The sequence below is a fragment of the Etheostoma cragini genome, chromosome 12 (genome assembly GCF_013103735.1).
Source record: "Etheostoma cragini isolate CJK2018 chromosome 12, CSU_Ecrag_1.0, whole genome shotgun sequence".
NCBI classification, from domain to species: domain Eukaryota; kingdom Metazoa; phylum Chordata; class Actinopteri; order Perciformes; family Percidae; genus Etheostoma; species Etheostoma cragini.
This window is the reverse complement of record NC_048418.1, coordinates 16077532-16090912: the sequence shown is the minus strand read 5'-3', so window position 1 is coordinate 16090912 and position 13381 is coordinate 16077532. Positions and strand designations below refer to the sequence as shown.

The 13381-nt window shown below is 38.4% G+C and overlaps 1 protein-coding gene across 5 annotated transcripts in view; it reads right to left on the bottom strand.

Annotated features, from left to right (window-relative positions):
- The window catches only part of LOC117953724 (dipeptidyl aminopeptidase-like protein 6), a 101645-nt gene that overhangs the window by 28813 nt on the left and 59451 nt on the right, over window positions 1-13381 (bottom strand). For all 5 annotated transcript variants that reach the window (XR_004658670.1, XM_034886988.1, XM_034886989.1 and 2 more), the window contains 6 exons: window positions 11863-11961; window positions 7659-7753; window positions 7469-7543; window positions 7333-7385; window positions 6778-6859; window positions 587-707 (listed from right to left, as the gene is read on the bottom strand). Coding sequence is in view for 4 of the 5 variants with exons in the window: in XM_034886988.1 (XP_034742879.1) it covers window positions 587-707; window positions 6778-6859; window positions 7333-7385; window positions 7469-7543; window positions 7659-7753; window positions 11863-11961 (525 nt within the window). In the remaining variant the exon portion in view is untranslated. The remainder of the gene's footprint in view (window positions 1-586; window positions 708-6777; window positions 6860-7332; window positions 7386-7468; window positions 7544-7658; window positions 7754-11862; window positions 11962-13381) is intronic.

Sequence of the window (13381 nt, the reverse complement as noted above, 5' to 3'; positions counted from 1 at the left end):
GCTAACACATTTGCTATATAAACTTAAGTGATAACAAACTAGTGTAGTAACCCAAACTCCAAACTCATATTTTAGACAACAGTTTGGGAAAGGCTTTCACTTTTTAATGAAACAATGCCTTTATACAAAGCTATGGTTTTCTGAGTTTAGTGTGGAAGAACTTGCACAGAATGGCATGCGCAGAACCTCAACCCCATCCAACAGCAGTAACGGCGACCAGGTCTCATCACCCAACATCAGCGCCTGACCATTAATGCTGTTATGCTCTACTAAATATTAGCAAAAACATATCAGGTTCCAAAATCTTGAGGAAAGAGTTCCAAGGAGAGTGAAAGCCAAGGGTAAGATAATAGCATGTTAATGCCCGTGGTTTTTGTAATGATATATTCACATTATACACAATCACATACAAGTTGTCCACATTCTTTTGGCCGTGTAGTTCTGTCAATTCTGAAAGTGACAGAAAAACCTATCTGTCTTTGAACTTTGGAGAAAGTTCACTATTTGCTAAATGGAAATAAGGGGATGTAATATCATTCTGGACTTTTTTTGTGTTTTGCTGAAAGTGTGTTTGCAGTTGTCTTACCCTCATACAGCCAGTCAGCAAGGCCATTGAAGATGACTCCCTCTTTACCAGTCGAAACCAAGCGGATTGATCGGTTATCTACTGTTGATCTGTAGTAAATGTTGTTTTCAAATATGAAGATCTGGACAGAGAAAAGCAGAACCATCATTAGTATCTCTCCTGATCTACTGTATCATGGTATGTAGCCTGGAATTGTTACATGCATATTACATAGACAACCTTTGGTGTTTCATTGTAATGCAAGTGCTGTGCGTGTGCGCATGCGTGGGTGTGAACATTTCCAGCCGTCACCACGAGGTGGATGCGCAGAGGAGCGGGAGGGAGACGATGTGTGCGCCAGAGAAGTTAGTTGTTCAGTGTAATCCCTTTATGTTAAGATGCATTTGAGCGTTGTATGAGAGATATGCTTAAGTATCGTCACGTAGTTTGGTTCGAAACATGTTTAGCGCGAGTCAATATAACCTTGTATTTACGGCAATTACTTTCACATTTGTAAATCCTTATAGTTCGTTATTGATGTGGGCATCCACCTAAACTGTAACCTGGTTTATATTTTATCCATGTTAACATTTAGATGTGACATTATTTTGCCTTACTAGACCTGCTATGCGTAAGATGTGGCGCATTTGTGAATCGATAAGCAGCCTCACTTGAGGGATTACTCACTAGTAAATACTGTTGTGTTAAGAAATGTCAGTTTAGTCTGTATTAATGTAAATGATGCAGCTAATTTGATAGAGACAAATTAATATTCATGTTATTTCTTGTTATTTTATTGTTTATTTCAGACCACACACACGCCCACACACGCAGGAAGACAGAGATATTACTGATAGCCTACACATAGATAGCTACATGCACATGTAGCCATTACCGGCCAAACAGTGTGCTATGCTGTGCTGTGGAAATCAACAATCAACTTCAACACCTCAAGTATAGTTCTGGTTTGGATTGAACTGCTTTGACTCATTTGTGTTCTGACCGACACCCCGGTAGGACAGCCATCTTATATTCATCATTCCTAATACAGTCATACCATATTTACCAACCCATCACCTATTTAACAGCTAGGCTTGAACCTGCATCATGTGGTGCAGAGCTGGTACTACTTTTTCTCAGCCTCTTCGTCTCACATCTGCCTTTCTATCCACAGCAGAAGCCTTTATGCTAAAACCACTTTATCTTAATCCAGATAGAAACACCCACTCAATGACACTTACAAGCTAATACAGTGTCAGACAACACCTGCCTTAAGCACTTTATTAACGGATATTTGCCTAATTACAGTTTGAGCTAGATTCTTCTCCAAAGCAGTAGGAAATTCTTTCTGTTGCTAATCAAGGAGCTGGAGCTGGCTGAGGCCCCAATGGCAAATACAGTACACACATCTTTTTTTCTCGTGTTTATTGAGACATGATGCTGTCTTCTGACGGTTAAATTGCAGGACTGCTGAATTAAGCAGCAACGATGGCATCGCCTGAAGAAATAAAGGCAGACCTCGGGCAGATGAATGTAAGACACACCCTCTGTCAAACCACTTCAGTGTTTTTGCTTCTTCGTCTGGTGCCAGTAAAAGGGAGCTGAATGTTGGATTGATTGATGTCTGAAGCCCAGGCCGTGTTGGTGTAACTTTAGCTGAATTTAGCTGAAACCTCTTCAGTTAAATCTAAGCCTCAAATTGCCGGCACAAAAATCAAAAAGAAAAAAGAAATGGCTCCTTTTACTCTGATCTGTTGCCGCCGTTGAGAAAATCAAAGATTTATACTGTGGGATCAACATCTGAGGAAAACTGATCAATGCAGGGCTGTGTAAAGCAAAGGAAGCCAGTGGTTGGCGAAAGTTGTAAAAGCGCCACAGGATATACAGTATTCTCAACATTCTCTTTATTATGAATCATATCTTGGCCAAAGCTGTCTCAAAACTCAACCTCAAAACTTTGATTCAATTTCCTTATTCAATCTTAACACCAAATAAGTAAAAGAGAAACTACAGTGGGGCTCAAAAGTTTGGGCAAATTGTTATTAATGTGCATAAAGAAGCCAAAAAAGATGGAAAAATCTCCATCTCCAAAGGCATCAAATGACAGATCAAACATTCGTATAATATGTCACAAAAAGTTAGATTTTATTTCCATCATTTACACTTTCAAAATAACAGAAAACAAAAAAATGGCGTCAGCAAAAGTTTGGGGACCCTGCAGAGTTAATACCTTGTACTGCCCCCTTTGGTGAGTATCACAAATTGGAAACACTTCTTGTAGCCAGCCAAGAGTCTTTCAATTCATGTTTGAGGTATCCTAAACCCATTCTTCCTTCCAAAAGTCTTCCACTTCCGTGAGATTTCTGGGCTGTCTGTCACGCACTTCTCTTTTAAGGTCAATCCATAGATTTTCAATTATGTTGAGATCAGGAGATTGTGAAGGCCATGGCAAAACCTTCAGTTTATGCCTCTTGATGTAATCCACCGTGGGTTTTGAGGTGTGTTTAGGATCATTATCCATTTGTAGAAACCATCCACTCTTTAACTTTAGCTTTTTCACAAATGGCATCAAGGTAGCGTCCAAAATTTGAAAAAAATAAGTTTTATTGAAATAATTTTTCCTTCTACTTGTGAAATGTTCCCTGTGCCACTGGCTGCAATACAATCCCAAATTCCGGCCAAAAAGTTCTGTTTTAACGGTCCACGGAACTTGTTTCCACAATGCATCAGGCTTATCTATATCTTCATTTGCAAACTTCAAACGCTTATTTTTGTGGTGAGGACGTAGAAGAGGTTTTCTTCTGATGACTCTTCCATGAAGACCATATCTGTACGAGTATCTCTTTATAGTGGAATAGTGCACCACAACTCCACTGTCTGCCAGGTCTTTCAGGATGGATCGTGCAGTCAAACGTGGGTTTTGACTTGCTTTTCTCACAATCCTGCAAGCTGTTCTGTCTGATATTTTTCTTGGTCTTCCAGAGCTTGCTTTAACTTCCACTGTTCATGATGACTGCCATTTCTTAATTACATTCCGAACAGAGGATATTGGCATCTGAAAACCCTTTGTATCTTCTTATAGCCTTCTCCTGCTTTGTGAGTTTCAACTATTTTCAGTTTCAATTTTCTAGACAACTGCTTAGAAGAACCCATGGTGCTGATTGTTGGGGCGAGGTCAGATGAGTCTGGCCATTTAAAACCTTAAGATTGACATCACCTGCTCTTTTCAGACGATGCTTGAGAACAATCCACGACACTGTCAGGTCTCAGCTTTCCAAAGGTTTGCTGTTATTTTGATAGTGTAAAGGATGGAAATAAAATCCAACTTTTTGTGACATAGTATACGAATGTCTAATCTGTCATTTGATGTCTTTTGGAGATTTTTCCATCTTTTCTTGGCTTCTTTATGCACATTAATACAAATTTTAACCTGGGTTGCACAAACTTTCGAGCCCCACTGTAAGTGTCTTATTGTCAGCACAGAACCCATTGTAACATTTAGTCATACATTATCCTTAATAGTTTCTGAAAAGCAGTTATCTCTCATTCAGTAGCTTTTTTATTTTCTAGGTATTTAGATAGAGAGAATAGAGAGGATAAGCAAATGGCTAGAAAAGAGTATAGGGGACTACAAAAGGATGTAGAGATGAAAGTAGCAACATCAAAGATACATGGGGAGCTCGAATAGCAGGATTTCTTTCTTTGTGTTAGACACACTCACAGGTACCTATGCACTAGGTGCATGGGAGTGTGTGTGTGTGTGTGTTTTTAGTTGTGAAATCTTGCCCTATTTTGTCACATGATACTTTTATTTGATTACATTTTTCTCTTAAATCCATCGCCCACATCTTCCATAGTATCTTTTGTGTCAATACAACCTGTCATCTTCATTTGTGTGTGTGTGTGTATGTGTGTGTGCGTGCATGCGTGTGTGTATGTGTGTGTGTGAGCCTTGCTGATTGCTCTGTCACGGTAGAGTAATTGCTTGAGGCTTAATGGGGGAAGTATAGCAGGATTCATCTCCCTGCTCCTCTCACTACATCTGATGCATCACTGCACACAGCCATACTGCAACAAACACATCTTTATGTGCTGATGAAGCACTAAATCAGAAATCTCCCCAATTCTGATAAACTTAGAAAATCATTATATTCAGAAATGGTGCATAAAAACGAAACATGTCCAACTTCGCCAGGTCGGACAGATACAAAAGACGAAAGCTCATTCAATTTATTTCGCATGACCTCAGCTGTTCATTAAATCAAACCCAGAGCTACAGTAACAGGATTGCGAAAGAAACAATCAGGTACACTATTAACTAATGCACATTAATCTTATTTTTTCCCTCAGCAGGCAACATCTTTTTCTCACAGCAATGTAGCTGTGATTTAAATCCAATCCAAACAGAAACAAATTTAAAGTCAAAGTAAAAAAAAGGGGAGTCATGCAGTAGACTAGAGAATAAAACAAAAGTTTAACAGGTGCTTGCGTAAATGACCCTTTTAAGCTCATCAAAGAATAAGTCTGTCATTCTCATCATTTTTCCTTGCCAACAAAAGACCAAAAGTAACAATGTTTTAGTTGTCTCTCTTTACTTTATCTGATAAGGATCTGAGGTATCTAGTTTCAAGCCCATTGGATTCTACAGAAGATGTAAATCTTTAGAAACATGTCACAAATATATTTAAAAAATTTTTTAAAGGCCAAGTAATTTGCTGAAAAAGAATGGCTTTTTTAGCCAATTTCACAAAAAGACGTACGTTCCTCTGTTAGGGCACTATTTTCAGCTGCGGATTATTACACATTTGGTACACTAGTGCATCCTAATGGAGAAACATGCCACCCAGTCTGGTGGCGGGCTCGTTGATGTGTTTTATTGGTTTCTGAACAACAATGGAGGTTGATGGCACATAGGACGAAGATACATCAAGCTTTGGCTAAAAAGACAATGTCTAGCTACACAGTATAAAGTTATTGGTGGTTTTGGTCTTCTATAAGAAACACTAATCAATTATGATAGGAACAGAACAACAAATATACTAGTCTATGCCTTTTCTTTTATAGTTGCATGAAATAAAACTATTTTTTGATCTGAGTCAATAACATAATAATAAAGTCAACCCATCGACCCCAGCAAGAGATGCCGTCTCTCACTCCCAAATTAACTCACAAGTCCTTTGATACATATACTGTACACCAGACCACAAATCAGTTATTCATGTTTTCTGATGCAGTTAGGAGTTTGTTTGCATCTAAAAGGTTATAAAAACAAATTACAAATCTTTACATCCACTTATAATATGTCGGAAATTTGCTTTTTTTCATCTCTGAATCACGGCTCGTGAACATACAGTACTCTCCATGGTCAGAACCATCACAAAGTCACCAGTCATTAAACACTTTAAATAATCTTGAATTGAATTTACAGAAACATGTACCACTCTACCGCTACCGTTGAATAATATCTTTTAACACATTTCCATGTGCAGCTTGTGAACGCAGCCAGGGATGAAAATAGGTCACTTTTTGGAGATGTGTTGAATTCAAGGAGTTCAGGCTTTACTCTTTAACAATTTCAGCTCTCATTAAGATCATTTTTCTTCATTTTAAAACGTACTCCTCTTGTCATAGAGGCAATGAAAAATAGAACTAAAATGAATTCTAAATTGAAGACACTAATTTTGTTTTACCAATTGGACAAACCATCTCCAATCAACTGGTGTATTTTACAAAATCTGTCCCCAAATGTGGAAACACCCACACCAAATCCACACCCACCCACACACACAACACACACACACACACACACACACACACACACACACACACACACACACACACACACACACACACACACACACACACACACACACACACACACACACACACAAACACACACACAGCAACTCCAGACTGTCAAAGCCCTGGGTTGTGCCACCTAGATGCCATCTGCCAATGTGCCTCTCACCAGCTCATGTGTTGTCATTAAGGTGTGAAAGTAAACATGATTTGGCTTCATGTAGACTTTGATGGATGCCAAAGAAAGGAAAGTTCACCCTAAAAATACTAAAAGTGGTGCACATAAACCTCTTGTTGCTACATTTGTCTGATCTACTGTTATAAATCGTTCATCATTACAGGCCAATTCTGACATATTTCCTTTAAGGTGCCAGTATTCACAAAGTGTAATCTCAAGGGTCTGGCCTCCTTACCAGCTGCTGGCCTCGGGGTCCCCATCCAGCAAACTGCAGGACAGCTTCAAACACTTCAGGGGGATTCAGAGGCCAGGTTTCCCTGTGGAGACAACACATTAAAAAAACAATACCGTATTTGTCTGCATGAACACTACATGCCAATTGCACAGTGTGCATCTCAATATAAATGCACAGTCAGAGCAAAGAAGTCATGTTTTTTTTGGCTTGTACACTCACAGTAGGCTTCATCAATCATCCACATCCTTTTTTTTAGCACAAGCTGACTTTGCTTGGCTCGCTACAACTGCAGAGTGTAAGTACATAAGCAGACATAGATGGATGAAAGGCTAAAAACAGGCCAGGCTGAACACGGCACAGCAAACTAAATGGAACTTAAATGCATTCCCACAAAGGTAGCAAAAGCAGGTAAATAAAGTTGATGCAGTGGACTGCATACATGAGGTCAAGCTCCGTGCAGATTAGTGTCCAGTTACAGATCTATGAGCGGTAGACAGACAGAAAAAGGACCAAAAGGCAACAGACAATAAAAGACACGACAGAAGGGGATCTTACTGTGTCACAAGGCTGTAAATAATGTACTTGGCCACATAGGAGTGTTGATAGATCTGCAGAGACAAATGGTCTCACAGTTAAAGAAGGACAGCTTCTGGAAGAAATGGGTTGGTGTGAAACATTGAGGGTTTCTCACCGGTTTCACTTCAAAGGCGAACAACACATGTTGCATGTCTGGAGACACCTGGTACCTGGCGGCTCTGGATCTGTCCTGGATGGGTTCAAAGCACATTTGCAGTAACATACTCACTATAGCAGCAGTAGAGAGAATACTGACTGTTATTCAAGGAAACGTAAAAAGTAAGATGGCGTAAAATGATACTCACAAACAACTGGTTCAGCACAATAACAGTTCTCTCCTGGGTGTCAACTTTGAGTTTGACAACATCCCCTTCCCTTGTACGATACATCAGCTCATTGTCTGTAAACAAAAGTCAACTATCAGAGAGAGGCATGGAATAATAATATAATAATTTTGACATTCAGATTACTATATATGGTCTTTATAGCATCTTGTCCTCCTCTTTAACATTCATCAATAATCTCAAGTAAGTCAAATTGCTGTTAAACCTACAATATAATGCCTTTCATTTTTTTTCTTTTTTTAAATTTATTTAGGAATTAATTAATTGATTATTGAATCATTACTTTTATGTAACTATTGTTGTTTGCATTTCGTTATCTTTCAAGGGTTTGACATGTACAAGCAGGCCTCTTTTTAAAGTTGGACAACTCTACGTAAAAGATATTGCTTTTGACACGGCAAACAGTTGGTTATTGACCCAACCTGAGACCTATAGAGCAACATCAGCAATACATGTGAGTCATGTGATGGGTGTAAGTCCATTATTCCTTCCCTTTTAGCTCTGACCGGTCAATATCTGACTCTTTAGCTGTTAAATGCTCCGCAATGTTCACCAGCTATAGTCGCTAATTGTTGTCTGTGTACTGTCTTATGCTGGGCAGGTAGCGTATAGTTGTTTCTTAGCATTTTCACTGAAAACTGTTTTCATTTTTTTTATTTAAATTCCCATAAAGTGTGGAAACAGCCATTACAAATTCCTGTTGTTATGTTTAATGGTGGATAATTTGCATACTGCTAGGTATATCCTAAAGCCTCACATACACTACCGGTCAAAAGTTTGGGGTCACTCACAAATTTCCATTGGACTCCATTATAGACAGAATCCCAGCTGAGATCAGTTGCCTTGTTTTTTTTAACCAGGGCAGCAGTTTCCAGATTACATTATGTGCTTACATAATTGCAAAAGGGTTGTTTAATGTTTTCTTAGTTAGTTTTTTAAAATAATATCAGATTAGTAAACAAAATGTGCCTTTGGAACATTGGATGAATGGTTGCTGATAATGGGAAATGTAGATATTGCATTAAAGATCAGCCACCCACTCAGATCAGCTGGTATCCTGTCTATAATGGAGTGAAATGGAAATTTGTAAGTGACCCCAAACTTTTGACCGGTAGTGTACATTGTCAAAATATCTCCTGTCGAAAAACAAGTCTTAAAAAAGGCTGAAAGTGCATGGTATGTGCAGGCTATAGCACTCAGCAGAGTGTGTCTTTCTCCGTGGACTCCTTTTATTAGAAGACCCCAATAAATGCCAGAATTGCTTTCTCCGGTTACCCTTGCAGTAGAAAAGAGTATTTTGAAATATTTACCACTGCTGTGTATGCATTTGAAGCTTGTCCTCAGATGGCATTAAACTCTCTGGAACACAAACACTCTCTTCTAAAATGTATTTTTCGCATCAGATAGAATTTTATAATTAAAAGATTTCTGCAGAAATATCTCAAATCTGTTGTCTTGTGACAAACCAACATTTAAAAGGAAAACGGCAAAAAAAATGTACAACAAATGGAATAGCTGAGGTGTCTGGCTCAGGCCATGACCCCCAAGCCAAATGAATTTGGGAATGTGAAAATGTCAGTGCATAATAGCTCCGGGATGGGAAATGTAATTACGCCAAATCAATTTCATTTGATTTGAGCTTGGAATCATAAAGAGATGTGATAGTGAGTCAGTTGCCAAAGATGATGCTTTAGTTTCCTCAAAGTAGAACTCCACGAGTAGATTTAGCCACAGATGGTTCTTGTTATTACCTTGTTTTCATCTTTGGATGATATATTGTCTTATATCTTAAAAATATAAATGCGTCAGACGGACAGCAGAAGTTCTTTGTTTTAGAGATCACCCTGAAGGTTAATTTCCTTAGTCTTTGGATCGGAGTCTGTGTGAGAAACTCAGAGGTGAGTCCAAAGACTACTGAGGCAAGCGGTGATCAAAGAGCAACAGAGATCAATTACGCACTGCTGTGAAAGAGGTCCACAAAATATTGATGAGGACTACTGAAGTGTGAGTTTTCCCATTGGGTTTCTTATCAGAAGGTCATTAGCACCAAATGGGAGTCGATTGCATTAAGTTAACTGACAAGATACAATGTCACACAAATTGATTGCCGGTTTCGTCAGGTGCTAAGGACGTTTTAATCTTGGTCGTGAATGAAGGGCACAGAAACACAGGAACCTAACTAATTATACGTTAATGGGCCGGTAATGTAAGTAATTGGCGGAATAGTCTGAATAGTAAAACAAAAGAACAGATGGTTGCAATGTGTCTGTCACACAATTGGAAGATGTGTGTATATATATATATATATATATATATATATATATATATATATATATATATATATATATATATATATATATATACTTTTATATAGTATGAACTGGGTCTATAATGTTTAGTGCTTCAAGGCAAATTGATAAAACATAATTGATTGATTTAGACCAGAGGGGATTGTTAACACCTCCAATATTTATTATTTGATATATAGTCTTAAATGTATCTTTCCAATCTCTATGTCAAATCCAGAACTTAGAAGACTTATGTACACCTTTCCACACAATACTTATGATACTTTATGTAACTGCTTGAGTGTTCCCCTTTCCTCCCCTCCCCCGTAAGACAACCAGACTTTTAAAATACTTAGTTATTTATTTTCTTTAATAATAAGGATCCAAGAACAATACTTAAAGAAGTGTTATTAATTGGAAGTAGTTGCTGTGTATTACTACCAACTCAGAATGCCACTGTTTCAGACTGTTGCACAGTGCACACACAAAAAAAAAACTAATCCAAAAAGTATTTACCTAAGAATAAAGTATCACTGCTTCAGTTCATCATGCAGAAACTGAGAACTATTTCAGGTACTTTTCCTTTCAAACACCAGAGGGCTTTGAGAGATCTGAGCCAACATCTCTGAGCACAGGTGGCAGCTCTGCTCCTTACAAAGAGAGGGGCCACAGCAGACCTGCTCTACTGTACAGTACATCTGTTCAAGTTAAACCATCTTACTGTACGCCTAGTACACCACAAGCAGAATTTATAGCGCATAGAACACACTGCAGCATGTGTTTGCCATGGAAACAGAAAGAGTTGTTATGAACTGTAATATATTCTATATTTGATGAAAACTGATGTTAATGTGTTTACAATTACATTCAGGTACACTACCAGTCGCTATAGAAACAGGCAAGTTTATTGAGTTCCCTGTATAGAAACATTTATGTGATTTCAGTAAGACTGAATACAAAGTGAATTTTATATTTTATTGCTCATTTTTTATCCATAAAGCTCAACTGTTAAATCTTCCAATATACCTCACAACTCTTCTCTCATTTCAATCTTACACAGTAAAGTACACGATCCAATGACTACTTCTCCTTAGATATCCCAAATTTATAATCGTTAGAACTAGTTTTGATGGTATAAACTGCAAACTGCCCTTTTGGATTATTTCATTCCTCTCGGAGACTATAAAGCTTTACTATCTGATGTTTCTTTCAACTTATGCAATTTACTTTATTAACCAGCCTCTATTTTATGCTTAGTTGATTAGATAGTTGGTTTACTGACTATTAATGTTTCTTGCTCTCTCAATAAAAACTACCCGATAAAATAAACTTAGTGATATAATATTATTGGGAATGAGAATATTTTTATTGCCCATTTTTATTTCTAGTGTTTTAAAATAGAGAAAAAAAACACTGCTCACCCGGTATCAGTCTTGGCTCAGGTGCTTAAACTACAAACTATAAAACTAATTTGAAAAAAGCATCTGCACACTGAAGTCTGTCCAAAAGTCTTGTTTAATTAAGCAAGCTTTGGTCAGAAACCTTCTTCAAGGCAAAAAAACAAAAAACAAAACAGCGGAATGTAGCACTATTTCTAGAGTTTAGAAAGGAGATGAAGTTATGTGTTTGCAATATATGTACTGTAATTAGTTATGTTTGGTTCTGACAAATGTTTCATTTATAACCCCATGTAGGCTAGGCACTTGTATGTGCACTGGACAATAAATTACTATATGGACAAATCAAGACAGTAGGTCAGATTTTATTACAGTATATTCTGAATCATGGACAACAACGATGCCTGTCATAATGTGCCTGTTAGTTGTTTAGAGTTTTGACACCAGAGGCAGATGCTGAATGCCAAACTGTTCACTCACCGCTGAGCCATTTGGCATCTGGATCATGGATGTGAAGGTCTGGACCAAAAACATCCTCTATAGTCACTTTCTTCTTAAGGGCGAGGCTGTCATCTTCACCTGTTGAGTGCATCACCAGAAGACAAACAAACATGCGTGGATTGAATGTGACGTACAGCAGCTCACTTGTATGGCGGCAAATGTCTGGATGTGGAGTTTCTTAAAGTAAACTTCAAATGGTCCTTGAGTCTTGTGAGATTATTTTGCATTTCAAGAAACTGAGTTTGCTAGTTTCAGAGGAATAACTGAATCAAATCCTTTGACTTTTTTGTCAGTGTGCTGCTTTGCTCAGGGAACCTGATATCAGAGACTGTCATCATCTCACTATATTATACTCTTCTTGTCTCTCGAGATAGCACCTCCAACAACAATCCCCCACTATAGATGGAACAATTTAGAACAAGGTACAAACAAGAAAGAAGCCTCTGGTATTGCACTATTGATCTAAGAGCATCAGTTCACATCTGCCTGCTTTGTTTTTCAGCAGCGGGGGAGACGACTCCTTCCATCCCCCAAACTCCAAATGAGATCCGACGCTGACAGCTGAACTGTAGGTGGAGCAGGCAACAGGGGTACACAAGTGAGTTAGTGAGGATATGGGAAAAGAGAGTGTGTGTGAGCCCCATAACTGTGTCCTAACACACCTTTACTCAGTCTGGAAACAACCGTCAGATACAAGTTGTCAAGATGGTTGACAGCCCAGTGTTACCGCACGAAACAGTACGCTGACAGATTCTTCAGCAGGCTACGCGTTGTGACTTAGCGCCGAGATCTGAGTGTGTAAATACCATGTCAGACATTGTAAAGTGTTTATCGCCTTGAAACATCGAAGACATCCTGGCAAGAAGCTGCAGAGAGATAGGAGAAAGCTAATTTCTAACACAAGGCAAATGGTATCTCTGATGCTGTGCCAATGTGACAAATGGCTGGAGCTATTACTGCATAATCATCTCCATTTAACAGGCCTGAATGGCATTACACATTAAAAGTCCCATTAGCTAGAGAGGCAGTGACCCCGCCTCTGTGTAAATCCGGTACACAATTATAAACTGGAGAAAGCATATCATCTGTAAATCTTTGCCCACTGATACAAGGTTATCAAATAAAATAGCTGCCTATGCTGAGAGAAAAAACAGAAGAAGAGATAAACGAGGTTTCATCTGAGATGTGTTCACATTATAGCTTGAACTGCTGTGTACATTGTTCGTCTTTTGGTAGAAATCTAAAGAAATCTTCACAAATCTCACTTGTGGCAACAGTTGTGGCTGGAGGCATTATGTTTTTGGATTGTCTGTCCGTATGTGTGATCCGTTCTTATGAACACGATATCTCAGGAACGCCTTGGGACATTCGTTCAGATTTGGCACAAACATCCATTTGGACTTAAGGATGAACTGATTACATTTTGGAGGTCAAAGGTCATGGTAACTGTGCTTTCACAAAACACGTTTTGGGCCGAAACTCAATAATTCATACACCA